The 19,248-nt window shown below is 41.5% G+C and overlaps 1 protein-coding gene across 1 annotated transcript in view; it reads right to left on the bottom strand.

Moving 5' to 3' along the window:
• kifap3a (kinesin-associated protein 3a) overlaps nucleotides 1–19,248 on the bottom strand; it is a 78,697-nt gene that overhangs the window by 36,727 nt on the left and 22,722 nt on the right. Inside the window, exons 12-16 of the mRNA XM_061739013.1 lie at nucleotides 7,638–7,743; nucleotides 6,618–6,730; nucleotides 3,809–3,974; nucleotides 792–917; nucleotides 551–649 (exon numbers count right to left, since the gene is read on the bottom strand). Coding sequence (XP_061594997.1) covers nucleotides 551–649; nucleotides 792–917; nucleotides 3,809–3,974; nucleotides 6,618–6,730; nucleotides 7,638–7,743 — 610 coding nt within the window. The remainder of the gene's footprint in view (nucleotides 1–550; nucleotides 650–791; nucleotides 918–3,808; nucleotides 3,975–6,617; nucleotides 6,731–7,637; nucleotides 7,744–19,248) is intronic.

The following is a 19,248-nucleotide window of genomic DNA, read 5'->3' as shown; positions in this document are numbered from 1 at the left end:
CATTACCTGATACAAAATGGGAACCACAAATCCACATTTCTGTCCTGGAATCCAGTTGTTTCTGTGAATTGCAGCGATCCATTTGTCTCTCTTAAGCTTATTTTTCGGCAGTCTGTAAAACGATAACTCAGATTTCTTGCTAAATCTATGAGTACAGTCGATCGCACAACAGCTCTTTCCCATTTCAGATGTTTTCCAGTTGCTCAAACTGAAAGTTTACGCTGACACTCAGTCTTTCTGACACTCAGTCTTTCTGACACTCAGTCTTTCTGACACTCGGTCTTTCTGATACTCAGTCTTTCTGACACTCATTGGGCGAAACCCGCTGTGAAGTCTCATCTGTGACGTCATGCGTATTCCCTCTATATAGAGTTGGCATCACCTCCTGGACTTCAAACCCCAGCCAGACCGGTACCGTCAGGGTGGCGAGTCCGGAGGGACCTGTGACATCACGGTGACATCACGGTGACATCACGGTGACATCACGGTGACATCACGGTGACATCACGGTGACATCACGGTGACATCACAGAGATGCAGGAAAGGATACGGCTGTCCTGGACGATGACGTCTCTCGTGGCTTTGTGGAAGACCATCTGGTAGAAGACGTAGACGATCTGGCAGACAAACTCGTCGTCCTGCTGTTGGTCTGAGAGGTAAACAGACACGTCAACGAGACTCGTGATGACGGGGCTTGATCTCAGACCTGGACCTGGACCTGGACCTGGACCTGGATCTGGACCTGGTCCTGGACCTGGTCCCGGTCCCAGGTCCCTGGTCCCGGGTCTCACCGTTGAGGAGCTGGATCAGAGCAGGAATGATCCCAGATCTGGCCAACATCGCTGCACACGAGTCGTTCGAGGACACGGTACCGATCAGGATCACCACCTCCAGGATCAGGTCGTCCTCAGCAGAACCTGAAACCGGGACAAAAAATGAGTGGGAGGAAGTTTCCAACACGGGAACCGAACTACAGACCTGGACCAGAACCGACCCTCAGGCCCCGTTTCCACATAGCCGGGTATTTACCAAAACGGATATTTCCCCCTCTACGTTTTGAAAAATTCCATCGTTTACACAAGATCGTTTTCAAAATCTCTTCGTTTACACGAATCAGCATAAATACGCTGTTAACGTCATGCCAGCCAATCAGAATCCTGGAAAAACATCAACAAATGACACGTGTAACTTCCAGTTAAGGCTGATTTGTGGTTCCGCGTTACACCAACGCAGAGCTACGGCGTAGGGTACGCGGCGACGCACACCGTACGGCGCGCATCGCCGCGTACCCTACGCCGTAGGCTCTGCGTCGATTTAACGCGGGACCATAATTCAGGCTTTAATTCCAAGACGGAACGAGAGTCTTTCGTTTGGAGTGACAGAGAAGTGGAGTTACTTTTAAGTGTGACGTTAGAATATAAAACAGGTAAAATACAAGAAAATATTGACGGTTACAAACTAATTGTAAACACAGGTCGCACACATGACGCTGGTGACGTTTCTGTTGCATAATAAGACGTTCTGAAGAATAAATGTCCGTTTTCCTCCGTTTAGACGCAAACGTGAAAACAGAGTTTTTGAAAATCTCCACTTTGGCCGGAGTTTTCAGAAATGATCGTTTTTGGAGACTTTGACGCAGGAAAACGCCTCCGTTTTTGCTCCGTGTAAACGGGGCCTCGGTCTACTGTTAGAGAGAACGACTGGTTCATAGGGACATCCTGGACCGGAACCGACCCTCCGTCTACCGTTAGGAGGTGATGAGGCATTGTGACACCGCGACTGATGTGAACCTCCAGCTTCCTACCCCCTACAGAGGCCACACCTTGGAACTAGCTTCAACAAAGACTTGAACCACGGGAATGCCATATGATGAAGTTCCTGACTGACTGATATGTTAATACCAACTCATTTGGCCACAGACTTGAATCACGAGAACACCCTATGGGGTAATTTCCAACTGAATGATATTCATGCCGAATACCCGAGGACGGCATTTGGCCACAGATCACATCTGACTGTAAATACCCTTTAATGACTTTTTGTCTTTCACCTTTGGCTTGTTTATTCCTGCCTTTTGTGCTTTGAACGTACTGTATAAAGTCATGATTTCAACCATTCTTGGTCGCCCACACCGACCCAGACACGCTCTGCGTAGGTCTGCTCACCGCCGGCTACTGAATAAAACTCACTACACCACAGCGGAATCTGAATTGGTTTTGATAATATTCTTCAACAGAGGTAAAGAGTATAAACTTTAGTTGAGGCCTAAAACGAGGTGGAGTGGAGTATTTCTGGGTCAGAACAGGACATGTACCGTATTGGCCCGAATATAAGACGACCCTGATTATAAGACGACCCTCTTTTCCAAGACTCAAGTTTGAAAAAAGACTTTTTAAACACCAAATAAAATTTTTATACAGAAAATAATTACAGTACATCTGAAACAAATGATTATAACAATATATTCGAGAGAAAAAGCCTGTTATTTTGCCTCATTCAAATCATGATCTTGAAGTTTGCATCATAACTTCTTTTCTCCAGATTGTCGCTGCGTTTCTCCATTTTCTGTTATCTCTTCTCTTTTCTTTCTTATACTATTTTTTATTTTTCTTCTTCGTGACAGGGGTTCGCTTTGGCCTGGGGAGTTAAGTTTGGCATTCGCTTTAAAGATATCTGGCGCCATCTAGTGGTGTAAATGGGTATGACGTCTAGACCCCGAATGTAAGACGACCCCCACTTTTTCAGTCTTATTTCAATGCAAACAACCCCGTCTTATATTCAGGCCAATACGGTAAATCCTCTGACGGACTCAAACACGTCCTGGACTTGGTCCCGTCACACGAACCCAGGACACTTTACCGTTGGAAGTCAACAGACATAATCCCATCTACAGAATATCAAAACTGATCCAAGTTCTAGTCCTGTTCTAGTCGAGCCTGGTCCAATACGGGATCTGTGTCTGTTTGCTGCCATCTTGCCGTAAGTTCATACAAGTCGACTACTGTGCTGGAACCGAAGTGGACCAGAACTTAGACCAGTATGATAAACCAGTCCACAGTTAGAAGCAGGGGCCGTGAACTCTCCTCCCTCACCTCCCATGACCTTTCGTGAGGAACCAGCAGCTCTGTATGGCAGAGGTCTGGTGAGGATGTTACCAGGGAGACGGGTCAACACTGGCGTGCCGGGTTTTCCTCATAACGTCTCTGGAATTACTTTTATTTACAGTTAAATTACCGTATATTCCGCACTATAAGGCTAAACCTAAAAGCCTTTAATTTTCTCAAAAACCGGCAGTGCGCCTTATATATGATCATTACGGTAATTTCTGTTACTGTAGTCAGGGGGATTGTGGGTAATGTAGTCAGGGGGATTGTGGGTAATGTAGTCAGGGGGATTGTGGGTAATGTAGTCAGGGGGATTGTGGGTAATGTAGCCAGGGGGATTGTGGGTAATGTAGTTGCCGAAGTAACAGTGCTAAAAACGTCAGGAATCGTCACAGACGTTCAAGACAACAGCAGCAACGCTGACTCTCATAATGGCGACTTTGACGAGACGGAGCAAAGCTGGTTTTTATTTTGTTAATAAAGTTACACATACGGTACTTTTCTTCTTGGTTTTTTTTTTGCATTTGCTGTAGGATTTTGTAGCATTTCCTGTAGCAGCTCCATCAGGTAGATACGTAACTCAACCCCAGACACTATAGTCGGTATTTTACCAGATATTTAGTGTGCCTTATAATGCGGAAAATACGGTATGTAAGATAACAGATTCTTGAACTTGGGAAGAGGGTAAAGGTGGAGGAATCCACCTGGTGTGAGTTTGTCCTTCAGGTACGGCACCAGGTCGTACTCGGTCAGAACCAGCGCCCAGTCCAGGTCGGGGAGGGTCAGGTTGGCCAGCGTTCCCAAACACTCCATCACAAACTCTTCAGGCTGGTCCTCGCTGATCTGAGCAGCCAAGTCCCCGACGTGGTCCTGTCAGGTACACACACACACACGCGCACGCACGCACGCACACACACACACACACACACGGATATACACACACACACACACACACACACACACACACAGATATATATACACACACACACACACACACACACACACACACACACACACACACACACAGATATATATACACACACACACACACACACACACACACACACACACACACACACACACACACACACACACACACACACACACACACACACACACACAGAAACTGTAAAATTATGGTTCTGCGTCAACCCAACGCAGAGCCTACGGCGTCACCGTGACGCCGTCGTGAACCTTCAGACTTCTCCGTCACTCCATTTGTCCGCGGTGCAGTTCCCCCCGCGACCGCTAGTTAGCGATCTTTTCCTGAATGGTTTATCCGACTTTTCCGGTCACAGTGAATCAAAGAGATAAGGACAACTATTGTGCAAAAAAAACGAAACAAAAAAAAAATCACACACACACGAAGAAAAGAGCGCTGAAAGTTCACAACTGCTTCAAACCGGAAACCGGAAATGCGTTGCTACCAAGTGAACCAATCACAGCCCTCTCGTCGCCTCGACGCGTAGTTACAATTTTCGGGAGGTGCACATCAGTGACAGCGTCAGTGACGGCGTGTGGTCTGCGTGGATGAAAACCACACGCCGTAGGCACGGCGTCGTTTTCACGCAGAACCATAACTCAAGCTTTAGGTCTTCCCCCTCCTTTTCTCTTCTGTGCACGTCTGCAGGCCAGAGCTTCAGGAGCTGCAGAGCTGATATTGAGTCCGGTCTTATTATTTTAATGTAGTCGAGAACCAAGTGACACGACCGCAACACCGAGGCAACCTGGTCAGAGAACGGACTGGTCATCAAACACGACACCCAGGTCCTTTAACCTTCGTGGGAGTGACAGTAGAAGAGCCGGTATGTATGTCTGATTGAATGATGGGGAGGGATAACCGGGACTTCCGTCTTAGCTGGGTTAAGTTGAAGGTGGTGACCCTTACAATCAACTCTACAATCATGGAATTGATTAACTGGTCTCTCAGCACAATTGACCAAATTTTTTCGACAAGAAGTCAGGGGGTAAGGGAGCCCTCCTGCCCCGACGGGACATTCTTTTCTGGATACACAATGGATTCCTACAAATACTGGAAACCGTTGTGTTTGGCGATTCTGTCTGTCGAGGACGTTGAAGATGCTTCATAATTGGATTTATGATAGCAGGATTTCTCTTGATCGGAGGGGGAGGATTCCTGGTCTACCGACAAACGCGTAAGTCGTCGACAGCTGTTTTGGCTCTTTCCGAGCTGCCGGACGTGGCTGAAAGATCAAGCAAGGTGATCAACGCTCAGACTGTAACGTTGGGGGAGAAAAGCCGTAAGCTGGATGTGATTCTTGAACAGATTCGCAGGCTGGCGGCGTCTTTGAGCTCATTGGCAAGATGGAGAAGACCCTGGAGAAGTTGGAAGCTCGGCTTGCCGGAAATTGATCACAAATTCGTCTGTTTGGAGTCGCCATTGATGAACCAGAGACTAAAGGCAGACGGAAAATTACGGAGTCTGTCTGTTTTTGCAATATAATTGTTGATTCTATAATCTGGCCTTGACAGAGCGGTTTGGCCAATCGCTCTGGTCACAATCTCCCTGGTGGAATGTAAACAAGGTGACTCCACCCCCACTAACCCTCCTCTCTCAGGAACATCTGCGGACCTGTTTCAGAACTGTACCGAGCCGCCTGATAACATCAAGGACATTGACTGAGAGCAGCTCTGGGCGAAGTTCACGGACTCATCGCTACACTGATAACTGATTGCTGATAACCACACCTCCCTCAACTCAACGCCTTCCTCAGCCCCTCTTATCAGCCCCCCCCAACAGTCTCTGGGTTTCGAGCGCCACAAAGTCGCAGTGATCACTTGGATGTACTGTGGCGGGACCCCCCCCCCAACCCCCCCATGCAGTTTAAAAGTCCGAACGATGTCTTAGACCAGGGGTCGGCAACCCAAAATGTTGAAAGAGCCATATTGGACCAAAAACACAAAAAACAAATATGTTTGGAGCCGCAAAAAATGAAAAGTCTTGTATAAGCCTTAGAATGAAGGCAAATGGCGAAATGTCGAGAAAAATTCAAATTTCGAGAAAAAGTCGAAATGTTGAGAAAAAAGTTGAAATGTCGAGATTAATGTCAAAATTTCAAAATTAAAAAGGAAAGTAAAAAGGAAGAAAAAAAGAGAATAAAAGGAAAAAAAGAAGATAAAAAAGAAAAAGGAAGAAAAAAAGAGAATGAAAGAGAAAGAAAGAAAAAAAAGAAGAAAAAAAGAAAAAAAAAAGGTCAAACATTTTTGAAAAAGCTCCAGGAGCCACTAGGGCGGCGCTAAAGAGCCGCATGCGGCTCTAGAGCCGCGGGTTGCCAAGCCCTGTTTTATACGATCAGAAATCCGATTGAATTGCTGCATGTAAACGTACTGAGTGAGAAACTGTGTGAATGAATAATCTGGTGGTGTCTAAGGGAAAGAGAAGGGGTCCAAGTACTGATCCTTGGGGCACCCCTGTGGAGAGGTGATGTAACGAGGACCAACCCTGTGTGATGTCAGAGAGGGTTTGTCTCTTTTATAGTGTGTGTTACTGACCAGGAACAGGTTCTTAGTGTGTCCGCTGTGTTGGGAGAGATTTCTGATCATCTTCATCACCAGAACATCCTTCATCTCCAAGGATCTCTTCATCAGCATCTTCAGACCGTTGCCTGAGGCCAAGTGGAGAAGGAAGGAACAGTTTCAGACGTAAAAGGACAGGCAGACTCTAGTGCAGGGGTGTCAAACTCATTTTGCTTGGAGGGCCGGATTTGACCAATTTATTTCTCGCGGCCGCACACTCAAAATAACAAAAACGGTGCGGAAATGTTTTTTTTCTGATTCTTTTTTTTTACTATTGTTATCTAATCCAATATCAGTTTAGTTCATTTTAAAGGAAATATGCTAATTATGTAAAATATATTTCTTCAGGATCTTTTCTTGAAATTTCTCGTTTTTTTTTCAAATTATGTAAGATACTTTTAATATCATTTTACAAAGATAAACAGTTTTTTTTATATTTCGCTTTTTAATAGGAAATTTAATTAAAAGCAAAATCTTTCTTATTACATCTGAGAGTGTTTCTTTGTGATTTAGAGATTTTTCCAGTACAATTAAGTGTATTTATTTTTAAAAATTGGTACGGATATTTACGCCAGTTTGCCAAAAAAGTCAGCACTTGTTTTTTAACTGTTTTACTTTGTCACTATCCTCGTATTCAAAACTGAAATTCTCTGAATAAATATCTTCTATCATATTTTTTAGCAGTGATATTTTTACTGCGAAAATATATAATAGTAGTCGGTTAATAAAAATAAACGACCGTCTACAAAGAAATAAAATCGGCAAATGCATTCTAGAAAACAAAAAAAATGTTGAAAACTGCTCTATTTGTGGAATAACGATGGATTTGTAGAATAAATATATTATCAGATAAGCTGCGATTCATCGCAATTATTTATGCCTTCTTTTTAAGTAATTAACATTTAGTTTTTTTGCGTTGGAAACTTCTCTCGGGCCGCACATTTGACACCCCTGCTCTAGTGTGTAGCGGTTTGCATCCGTGGGTGGGACTCATACCTTCACAGATGATCTGAGCGTTGGTCTTGTTGGCCGCCAGGTTTATGCAGAGTGAGATAAGCTCCACATCCATCTCCTCCTCGCAGTCGAACACCAACTTCATCAGCTGCCGACCAGAAGCTTCATGTCAGCTACAGATCAGGCTGAACTCACTCACAATACGACCTGTCCGTCATGTTAGAGTCAGACATGTGTCTGAGGAGGATTAATGTCACATCAGCTAAAGTTACCCTTGATGATCAAGCTTAACCACAGCTACTCTTGACTAAAGTGAACCCACTCGACCGCAGAGAGAAACCAGACCAGCGGTTCCTGGTCCGGCCCTGGAATCCTGATGGGAGGATTTTCAGATGAATCTGAGAGAGAGTGAGACGGAGCAGAAACCTTGTCCTGGATTCCAGAAGATTCCCCAGGAACTTTCTCTCATTTGGAGGCTTCTAGCAAAAACTCCAAATCTGTTGCCTTGGAGAGTTAATTCATGAGGGAGAAAGGAGAAGGAGAGGCTCTAAGACAGGGGTGTCAAATGTGTGGCCCGCGAGAAGTTTCCAACGCAAAAAACCGAAATGTTAATTTACTAAAAAGGAAGGCATAAATAATTGCCATGAATCGCAGCTTATACGATAATATATTTCTTCTACAAATCCATCGTTATTCCACAAATAGAGCAGTTTTCAAAAAATTTTTAGTTTTCTAGAATGCATTTGCTGATTTTATTTCTTTGTAGACGGTCGTTTATTTTTATTAACTGACTACTATTATATATTTCCACAGGAAAAATATCACTGCTAAAAAAGATGATAGAAGATATTTATTCAGAGAATTTCAGTTTTGAATACGAGGATAGTGACAAAGTAAAACAGTTAAAAAAGAAGTGCTGACTTTTTCGCCACACTGGCGTAAATATCCGCGCCAATTTTTAAAAATAAATACACTTAATTGTACTGGAAAAATCTCTAAATCCAAAAGAAATGTAATTGTAATAAGAACGATTTTGCATTTAACTAAATTTTCTATAAAAAAGCGAAATATAAAAAAAAATTACTTGTTTCTGTTTATCTTTGTAAAATTATATTAAAAGTATCTTACATCATTTGAAAAAAAACGAGAAATTTCAAGAAAAGATCCTGAAGAAATATATTTTACATAATTAGAGTGTAAACAAAGTGCATATTTCCTTTAAAAGTAACTAAACTGATATTGGATTAGATAACAATAGTAAAAAAAAAAGAATTAGAAAAAAAGATTTTTCGCACCGTTTTTGTTATTTTGAGCGTTCGGCCCGCGAGAAAAAAATTGGTCAAATCCGGCCAGCCAAGCAAAATGAGTTTGACACCCCTGATCTAAGATAAACCCAGTCTTCTAGAAAAACCCCATCTTTCTAGACTGGCTATAGAAAGCTCCAGCCCTCTACAAAACTCCAGTCCTTTATAAAACCCCAGCACTCTAGAAAAAATTTGAACAGTGCAGGACAAAAAAAGCGTTAAAGACAGGGCCGGTTCTAGAAAATGATGACTACGGTGCATCTCAGATCAGAGGGGGTGCACATGCCTGGCACGTTATTCAACACTAAATTATGCATTTTCCCATAATTTCCAGCGGAATAATAATAGCAAAACAAGAATATTTTAAGTGTATTTCAAGTGCATTTTTGCAGCAATATCGCTGCAGAACAAAGAAAATCCTACATTTAGTCTGGGCTACCTCACCCATCAGACAATCTAGCAACATAAAATAAAACATAGCAACAAAAATAAATTTAACCATAAATATACAAGACTGTCTCAGAAAATTAGAATATTGTGATAAAGTCCTTTATTTTCTGTAATGCAAAAATGTCACATTCTGGATTCATTACAAATCAACTGAAATATTACAAGCCTTTTATTATTTTAATATTGCTGATCATGGTTTACAGCTTAAGAAAACTCAAATATCCTATCTCAAAACATTAGAATATTCTGGGAATCTTAATCTTAAACTGTAAACCATGATCAGCAATATTAAAATAATAAAAGGCTTGCTATATTTCAGTTGATTTGTAATGAATCCAGAATGTATGACATTTTTGTTTTTTTAATTGTATTACAGAAAATAAAGAACTTCATCACAATATTCAAACAGTCCTGTATAATTTTGAGAAAAAAGTCGAAATTTCTTGAATAAAGTCGAAATTTTGCCTTTTTTCTCAACATTTCAACTTTATTCCCGAAATCTTTTACTTTTTTTCAACATTTCGACTTTTTTCTCGAAATTATATTTCAACATTAATCTCGACATTTCAACTTTTTTCTCGACATCTCCATTTTTTTCTCGAAGTGCATAATAAAAAAGAAATCTTCCTCCTCTAAAATATTATTTTTATTTTTCTCCTGCCTGGCCCTAATACTCTTCCATAATTTGTTCCTTTTGCATTATTTAATCATTTATTTTTAACTGAATCTGTTAACTGGATCTAAGCTGTATTTTTACCTTTCACCTGAACACACCAGAGTTCTCCAGCAGAACCTGGAGACCCTGAACAGGATCAGGCAGGTACAGGTGAGACAGGATGGAGTTTATTACCTGAGGAAATAAAACTAACTCCCGCTGTAACACCAGCGTGAGAAACGAGTTGAAAAGCCGATCAATAACTGTGATCAGTCACTGATATGTTTCTAAATAGAGTCAGGCCACATTTCCACAGAGCCGATATTTACAAAGACGGATATTTCCCCCTCTACATTTTGAAAAATACCATCATTTACACGAACCTGCATAAATACGCTGTACGACTTTTTTCTCAAAATTCCGACTTTTTCTCGACTTTTTTCTCAAAATTTTGACTTTTTTCTCAAAATTTCGACTCTTTTCTCAAAATTTAAACTTTTTCTCGACTTTTTTCTCAAAATTTTGACCTTTTTCTCAACCAACTATCCCCCCTTTTTTCTCGACATTTCATCTTTTTTCCCGAAAATTTTGACTTTTTTCTCAAAATTGTGACTTTTTTTCTCAAAATTTCGTCTTTTCTCAACATTTCTTCCTGCAATTTCGTGCAATTTCTCAAAAACTGATATTTCCCCCTCTACGTTTTGAAAAATCCCATCATTTCCAGGAACCTGCATAAATAGCTGTTAAGGTGCTATGAGCAGCCAAACCTACAGGGGGCAGTGTAACGAGAAGATAAAGTCATGCTAGCCAATCAGAATCCTGGAAAAAAACATCAACTAATGACACGAGTAACTTCCAGTTACTTCCAAGATGAACCAGAGTCTTTGGTTTGGAGTGACAGAAAAGTGGAGTTACTTCTCAACATTTCGACTCTTTTCTCAAAGTTTCGACTTTTTTCTCGACTTTTTTCTCAAAATTTTGACTTTTTTCTCGGCCACCTATCCCCCCTTTTTTCTCGACATTTCATCTTTTTTCACAAAATTTCATCTTTTCTACGACATTTCGTCTTTTTTCTCAAAATTCTGACTTTTTCTCGACTTTTTTTCTTGACATTTCATCTTTTTTCACAAAATTTCAACTTTTTTCACAAAATTTCAACTTTTTTCTCAAAATTTCGACTTTTTTCTCGACTTTTTTCTCGACATTTCGTCTTTTTCTCAAAATCTCTCAAAAACGGATATTTCCCCCACTACGTTTATAAAAATTTCATCATTTCCAGGAACCTGCATAAATATCTGTTAAGGTGCTATGAGCAGCCAAACCTACAGGGGGCAGTGTAACGAGAAGATAAAGTCATGCTAGCCAATCAGAATCCTGGAAAAAAACATCAACAAATGACACGAGTAACTTCCAGTTACTTCCAAGATGAACCAGAGTCTTTGGTTTGGAGTGACAGAGAAGTGGAGTTACTTTTAAGTGTGACGTTAGAATATAAAACAGGTCAAATACTAGAAAATATTGACGGTTACAAACTAATTGTAACCACAGGTGTCACTCATGACGCTGGTGACGTTTCTGTCTCATAATGTGACGTTCTGAAGAATAAATGTCCGTTTCTCTCCGTTTACAAGCAAACGTGAAGACGGAGGTTTGAAAAATCTACACTTTGGCCGGAGTTTTCAGGAATGATGATTTTTGGAGACTTTGATCTTCGTTTTCCTGTAAACAAACGAGCAAAACGCATGAAAACACCAGCGTTTTTGCAAAAACCTGCAGCGGTGACTTTGAGCTGGTTCTTGCTGCGTTCTTGCGTCGTACTGCGTTTTTGTCCCCCCCCCCTTCCTCCGTCCATCCGTCCGTCCGTCTGCCCAGCCCTGATTTAACATTAAACAGGAAAGGCTTTGAGCCGGGAGGAGGTTGGGGGAGGTTGGGGGGGGGCAGAGGAGTCGGAGACGGGCCGGGCCGGGCCGGGGTTAGGTATCACATACCGGGGGTCCTGGACCCCAAATCAGCGCCGTCTAGACTCTCTGGCACCTGCCTGTGCTTATTTACCACAGGCAGCCGCTGGAGGCCCCGGCAGGGCCGACGGGGCCCCGGCAGGGCCGAGCCAGGCTGCCGTCACCCCCCCCAACATCCACCTCAACATCCAGCAGCAATGACCCCAATAAAACCTGGGGGGCGGGGGGACCTGGGAAAGGAGGATGAAAGGGAGGACTGGCAGAGAGGTGCTTTATTAACCACGTGTTTGCAGCAGCAGAAACTCTCAGAAAACACTCAGAAAACACTCAGAAAACTCTCAGAAAACACTCAGAAAACACGCAGAAAACACTCAGAAAACACTCAGAAAACACTCAGAAAACACGCAGAAAACACTCAGAAAACTCTCAGAAAACACTCAGAAAACACGCAGAAAACACTCAGAAAACTCTCAGAAAACACTCAGAAAACACGCAGAAAACACTCAGAAAACACGCAGAAAACACTCAGAAAACACTCAGAAAACACGCAGAAAACACTCAGAAAACACGCAGAAAACACTCAGAAAACACGCAGAAAACACGCAGAAAACACTCAGAAAACACTCAGAAAACACGCAGAAAACACTCAGAAAACACTCAGAAAACACTCAGAAAACACTCAGAAAACACGCAGAAAACACTCAGAAAACACGCAGAAAACACGCAGACCAGACAAAAGCAGCAGCGAGAACCGACGTCAACCTCCCAGACCAGAGGGGAAGATTCTTTTTATTGTGCACTTCGAGAAAAAAGACGAAATGTCGAGAATAATGTTGAAATACAATTTCAAGAATAAAGTTGAAATTTTTGCTCTTTTTCTCAACATTTCAACTTTATTCACGAAATTTCGACTTTTTTCTCAACATTTCGACTTTTTTCTCGACATTTCGACTTTTTTCTTGACATTTCGACTTTTTTATCGACTTTTTTCTCGACATTTCGATTTTTTTCTCAACATTTCGACTTTTTTATCGAAATCGTACTTCATTAATCTCGACATTTCGACTTTTTTATCGACATTTCAACTTTTTTATTGACTTTTTTCTCGACATTTCGATTTTTTTCTCAACAGTTCGACTTTTTTCTCGACATTTCGACTTTTTTATCGACTTTTTTCTCCACATTTCGATTTTTTTCTCAACATTTCGACTTTTTTCTCACCATTTCGACTTTTTTATCGAAATTGTACTTCATTAATCTCGACATTTCAATTTTTTTCTCGACATTTCGACTTTTTTCTCGACATTTCGACTTTTTTAATCGACTTTTTTCTCGACATTTCAATTTTTTTCTCGACATTTCGACTTTTTTCTCGACATTTCGACTTTTTTAATCGACTTTTTTATCGACATTTCAATTTTTTTCTCGACATTTCGACTTTTTTCTCGACATTTCGACTTTTTTAATCGACTTTTTTATCGACATTTCAATTTTTTTCTCGACATTTCGACTTTTTTCTCGACATTTCGACTTTTTTAATCGACTTTTTTATCGCCATTTCAATTTTTTTCTCGCCATTTCGACTTTTTTCTCGTCATTTTGACTTTTTTCTCGAAATTGTACTTCATTAATCTCGACATTTCGGTTTTTTTCTCGAAGTGCATAATGAAAAAGAAAATCTTCCTCCTCTAAAACGTTGTCAGGATGAAAGGGAGGACTGGCAGCGAGGTGCTTTATTAACGACGTGTTTGCAGCAGCAGAAACACTCATTCCCCCCCAGACCTTCTCTCAACACCTCACTCTGCACACATTCCTCCCTGATTGGGAGCAACAACATCCCATCATCCCCGTTTGATCAGCTCTTCTGCTGAGTCACGGAGAAAAACGCTGCGTCTCTTCTAAAGGGAGACGAACATCTGTAAGGACGAGCTCTGAGATAAACCCAGCCCTCTAGAAAACCCCAGACCTGCTGGAGCATCTGTCCTCACGGGGGGGGAAACGCTTCACAGAACTAGTTGGAGCTATTAGTCTATGGAGTATTAGGGCCATAGAGGAGAAAAAATACTTTTTTTTATTGTGCACTTTGGGAAAAAAGTCGAAATGTCGATATGAAATACAATTTCAAGCTCAGTGCAGGGCCCTCCCGGGGTTGGTAGAGGATGGTAATGCTCAGGACTGTCACTTAGGTAGGTAAGAAATACAATTTTGAGAAAAAAGTCAAAATGTCGAGATCAATTTTGAAATACAATTTCGTGAAAAAAGTCGAAATTTGCCTTTTTTCTCAACATTACAACTTCATTTGTGAAATTTTTACTTTTTCTCAACATTTCGACTTTTTTCTCGACATTTCAACCTTTTTCTCGAAATTGTATTTCAACATCAATCTCAACATTTCAAATTTTTTCTCAACATTTCGTTTGATTTGATTAAGTTGATTATAGTTTGATACTCTTGAGTTTTCTAATAATTCACCTGGAGGACAAATAGCCACTACAGAACTGAAACTATGAAATAAATTAGCATAATTCCTAAAGTGAGCGTCAACATTCAGATGTTTTGTTGAAAAAATGTTGAAAAAAAACTAAATAAATTTTGGGAGATTTCTGATCCCGTCCTCGGGATGACCACGCCCCCTGAAATCTGCTAAATTGTATTTATGAAATAAAAACCGGGATGAATCTTTGTTTCCTCGGAGGACGGTGAAGGTTTCACCGTCGACTAAGAGCATGAAAACAAAATGGCGTCAGATGTTCATCACTTCATAAATAAAAGAACACAAGTCGCAGCAGTTGAACGTACGGAAGAGTATTAGGTCCAGGCAGGAGAAATTGGATTTCAACATTAATCTCGACGTTTCGACTTTTTTCTCGAAGTGCACAATAAAAAAAAATCTTCCCCTCTCAAATATTTTTTCTCCTGCACGGCCCTGATTCTCTTCCGTATGAACGTGATGCTTCTCTGCAGCTGATCATCTGCAGGAACTGGTTCCAGCTGGTTCCAGCTGGTTCCAGACGTGGTGGGGGTTTAACCTCCGACCTCTAGGAGGCAGCGTTCCCCAGGTCGGTGGAGGAGACGGAATCACATCCCATCACCGTGTCTGAAGGTTTTCCTGCTCATTCCTGCTGATTGAGGATCGACAGAGATAATAAACAGCTGTTTTTACCTCACAGGTCAGATAATCCAGGAAACGTGTTACCAAGAGCGTTTCCCACCTGAGTGAGTTGTGTCGAACTAGCCAAATGTGCTCTCTGCTGTTCAAATAAAGGGGCGTGGCTTAGCCGGTGGGCCGGAGCAGACAGGAGAGCTGTTACCATGGTAACCTCAGTGAAAACAAGAGATAAAACCTTCACCACGTCACATCTGAACACCAGAGGAAGAGGACGACCTGAGAAGGTCCTGCAACGCTGTCAGGCTGAGAATCTGGATCCCAGCAGATCCGGATTCCTAGGAGATCCAGACCCAGCAGATCCAGACCCAGGAGATCCAGACCCAGCAGATCCAGACCCAGCAGATCCAGACCCAGCAGATCCAGACCCAGCAGATCCAGACCCAGCAGATCCAGACCCAGCAGATCCAGACCCAGCAGATCCAGACCCAGGAGATCCAGACCCAGCAGATCCAGACCCAGCAGATCCAGACCCAGGAGATCCAGACCCAGCAGATCCAGACCCAGCAGATCCAGACCCAGCAGATCCAGACCCAGCAGATCCAGACCCAGCAGATCCAGACCCAGCAGATCCAGATCCAGCAGATCCAGACCCAGCAGATCCAGATCCAGCAGATCCAGACCCAGCAGATCCAGACCCAGCAGATCCAGATCCAGCAGATCCAGACCCAGCAGATCCAGACCCAGCAGATCCAGATCCAGCAGATCCAGACCCAGCAGATCCAGATCCAGCAGATCCAGATCCAGCAGATCCAGACCCAGCAGATCTAGACCCCAGGAGATCCAGACCCAGCAGATCCAGACCCAGCAGATCCAGACCCAGCAGATCCAGACCCAGCAGATCCAGACCCAGCAGATCCAGACCCAGCAGATCCAGACCCAGCAGATCCGGATTCTCAGCAGATCCAGACCCAGCAGATCCAGACCCAGCAGATCCAGACCCAGCAGATCCAGACCCAGCAGATCCAGACCCAGGAGATCCGGACTAGAGGGCTGCATGGGGATCTGTCCCGCCGGGTCCCAACGTGAATCTCACGGGAGCGGGCGGTTTAAACTTTGCTCCGGGCGGCTAAAAAAACCCCTGCAGGATCCTGATGTCGTCTAGTGACAAGATGGAATTCAATGAGGTGGAAAATAAACCTCAGACAAGGTCTTTACTAAACAAAGACGAAGCAAAGCCAGTCTGATATTTGTAGAAAGTGCGTTTAGAGTCTGTGCAGCATCTTGGAAGAGACGAGGGATTGGAACCAGCAGTCGGTCAGCAGCTTCTCTTCCTCCACAGATATGGAATGGCCACGTGATTAAATTGTTAAATTAATTTGTTTCTTGTTTATTCGTTATCTTTGTTTATATTATGTTATTTATTAGTATTATTTGAGCCACTCAGCCTCATTGCTAAAACCTCAATCATAATTGATGCGCGAGAGGTGAAATATCTTGTGTGATGACAATGATGGATTTGCATCTAACTTTCAGTCAGGTGACCTGTGAACTGTCATTCATCCATCAAGCTCCACAATGATCACGTTAACATTAAATCAGATAGATTTCTAGGACATTTCTCTTGCGGGACGGGAGAAGACACTAAATCAATGCATCTCTATTCTCGTGCATGAATTCTCAGTTTTGCGGATGCGGGCGGGAGTTTAACACACAGGTTGTGGTTGTGGGTGGTGATGGTCAGAAATGCAGCAGGATGAAGAAAAGTCCCGCTATAGCAGGATCTAGTCCAGACCCAGCAGATCCGGCCCCTGGGAGATCTGGGGCCGGATTCACAAAACAAAAAAATCTTCTTAAGTGTCATTTTTTTCTCAAGTTCAGTCTTAAGAAGAAAAAAGAGAAGAAGTCATATTCTCCAAAAAAGTATTTTCTCAACTTTCTCAAAGAAAAAACCTAAGAATAAATGGTATTCTTGAAATAAAAGTTCTCAAATTTGTTCTTGACTTTTTTTCTTAACTTTAAGACAACCTTGACCTGTCTTAAAATTTTTCTGTGAAAAGATAATAATAATAATAATAATAATAATAATAATAATAATAATAATAATAATAATAATAATAATAATAATCCTCTAATATCACCTTTTTCAACACATTTTAGACAAGTTTAGACTAGTAGGTCATAGTTTGAGGATATACTTTGTAATTAATTACACAAAGAGCCTGTTAACTGTTAGTTAGCGTGTTAGTTAATTATTATGAATTTTCCCCAATAGTATTTTTTTTTCAACACATTAATCTCATCCACCAGAACCTTGAAAAGTTCCTGCATCTCTTTTTCTCCTTCTCCATGTTTAGTGACTGACGGTTAAGACCAAACTACCTGTATATATAATATATTTATATATATATATATATATATAAATGTTGTTTGTTGGCGCCAATGCAATGACATATTTTAAGAAGTTCTTAAGTAGGAAAAATAAGAAATTCATAAGAAATAACAGTTCTTAAGACGGTTTTTAAGAAAATATTGAGGAATTGCACTTAAGAGAGCAGTGAGAGTCATTCACAGGGAACCATAAAACAGATTATTTATTTCGGCAGGTTTGTTGAAAATAGCAGATATAGTTGAACTTCAAACTTTAAAAATAATGTTTAAAGCAAAAAATAGATCGTTACCAGAACAGTTACAAAATGTGTTCAGATTGGAGGATGAGGACAACAGACTTAAACTTGATTTCAAACATACTTTTGCAAGGATAAACATAAAACAAATGTGTATTTCGGTTACAGGTGTAAAATTATGGCATAGACAAAGCAACGAACTGAAAAGTTGCACAAGTTTGTATCAGCTTAAGAAAATGTTTAAAAAAGAAAAGATAAGTGCCTACAAAAAAGTAAAAAAATAGATAGAAGAGTGGTATTTGTGTTTGTTTTCTTGTTATAAATATGTGATAGATAGATTGGTGCTCAGTAAGTCAACGTAGGTTTTCTTCTTCCTGCTCCTTTTCTTTCATGGTGATAATGTGTACTTCATGGAATTTTGTACAACATTGTAAGAAGATATACCATGAATGGAATAAATGAAATGAAATGAAATGTAGAACTTTCTTATGAACTTCTTAATTTTAGATCTTAAGACATTTCTTAAGAACATATTGGTGAATCCGGCCCCTGGTCCAGCAGATCTGGATCTCCAGCAGGTCCAGACCCCGGGACTCGTCCTGTTTTCCTCTGACTGTAAATGTGTCTCTGACCTTGAGAGTTCTTGTAAAATGGAAACGTGACCAGGATGAGGTGGAGTCAGACGAAGGTTCCCGGTGACACCAGGAGGCTCGTGAGATTCAGACCCCGGGCCAAGCGGAGTGAAACTGAACTCAGTTTAACGTATAAAAGGAGGGGGGGTTGGTCAGCCTGGTTATCCTTCAGAAACTCCCGCCAGAGCAAATGGACGTCTTTAACGGGACAATAAAAGCGCTGAGGAGGCAGAGCAGAGACCCGGGGGTCAGAGGTCAGGGCCAGGTCTGACCCCGCAGGGACACGTCTGGCCGGGTCTACGCCCGTCTCAACACACGCTGAACTAATCAGCAGTGGAGCGAGGATCAGGGGGGTCGGGGGGGGCTACACAGACCCAACAGGAATGTTACGGCCCTGATGTGAAGGAGTCACCTGGGGGGGGGCGTAGTCGTGACGGGAGCTTTACAGTCCCAGATAATTAGTTAGGTTCTGCTCTGATGCTGCAGAATAAAACTGCAGAGAAAAGTCAGTCAATTTTAGTTTTGCAAAAAATTAATAAAAGAATAATCAGTAGAAAACGATATACAGGACTGTCTCAGAAAATTAGAATATTGTGATTTTCTGTAATGCAATTACAAAAACAAAAATGTCATACATTCTGGATTCATTACAAATCAACTGAAATATTGCAAGCCTTTTATTATTTTAATATTGCTGATCATGGTTTACAGCTTAAGAAAACTCAAATATCCTATCTCAAAAAATTAGAATATTCTGGGAATCTTAATCTTAAACTGTAAACCATAATCAGCAATATTAAAATAATAAAAGGCTTGCAATATTTCAGTTGATTTGTAATGAATCCAGAATGTATGACATTTTTGTTTTTTTAATTGCATTACAGAAAATAAAGAACTTTATCACAATATTCTAATTTTCTG

The sequence above is a fragment of the Cololabis saira genome, chromosome 13 (assembly GCF_033807715.1).
Source record: "Cololabis saira isolate AMF1-May2022 chromosome 13, fColSai1.1, whole genome shotgun sequence".
NCBI classification, from domain to species: domain Eukaryota; kingdom Metazoa; phylum Chordata; class Actinopteri; order Beloniformes; family Belonidae; genus Cololabis; species Cololabis saira.
The sequence above is the reverse complement of the archived record's forward strand: the minus strand, read 5'-3'. Positions and strand labels throughout refer to the sequence as shown.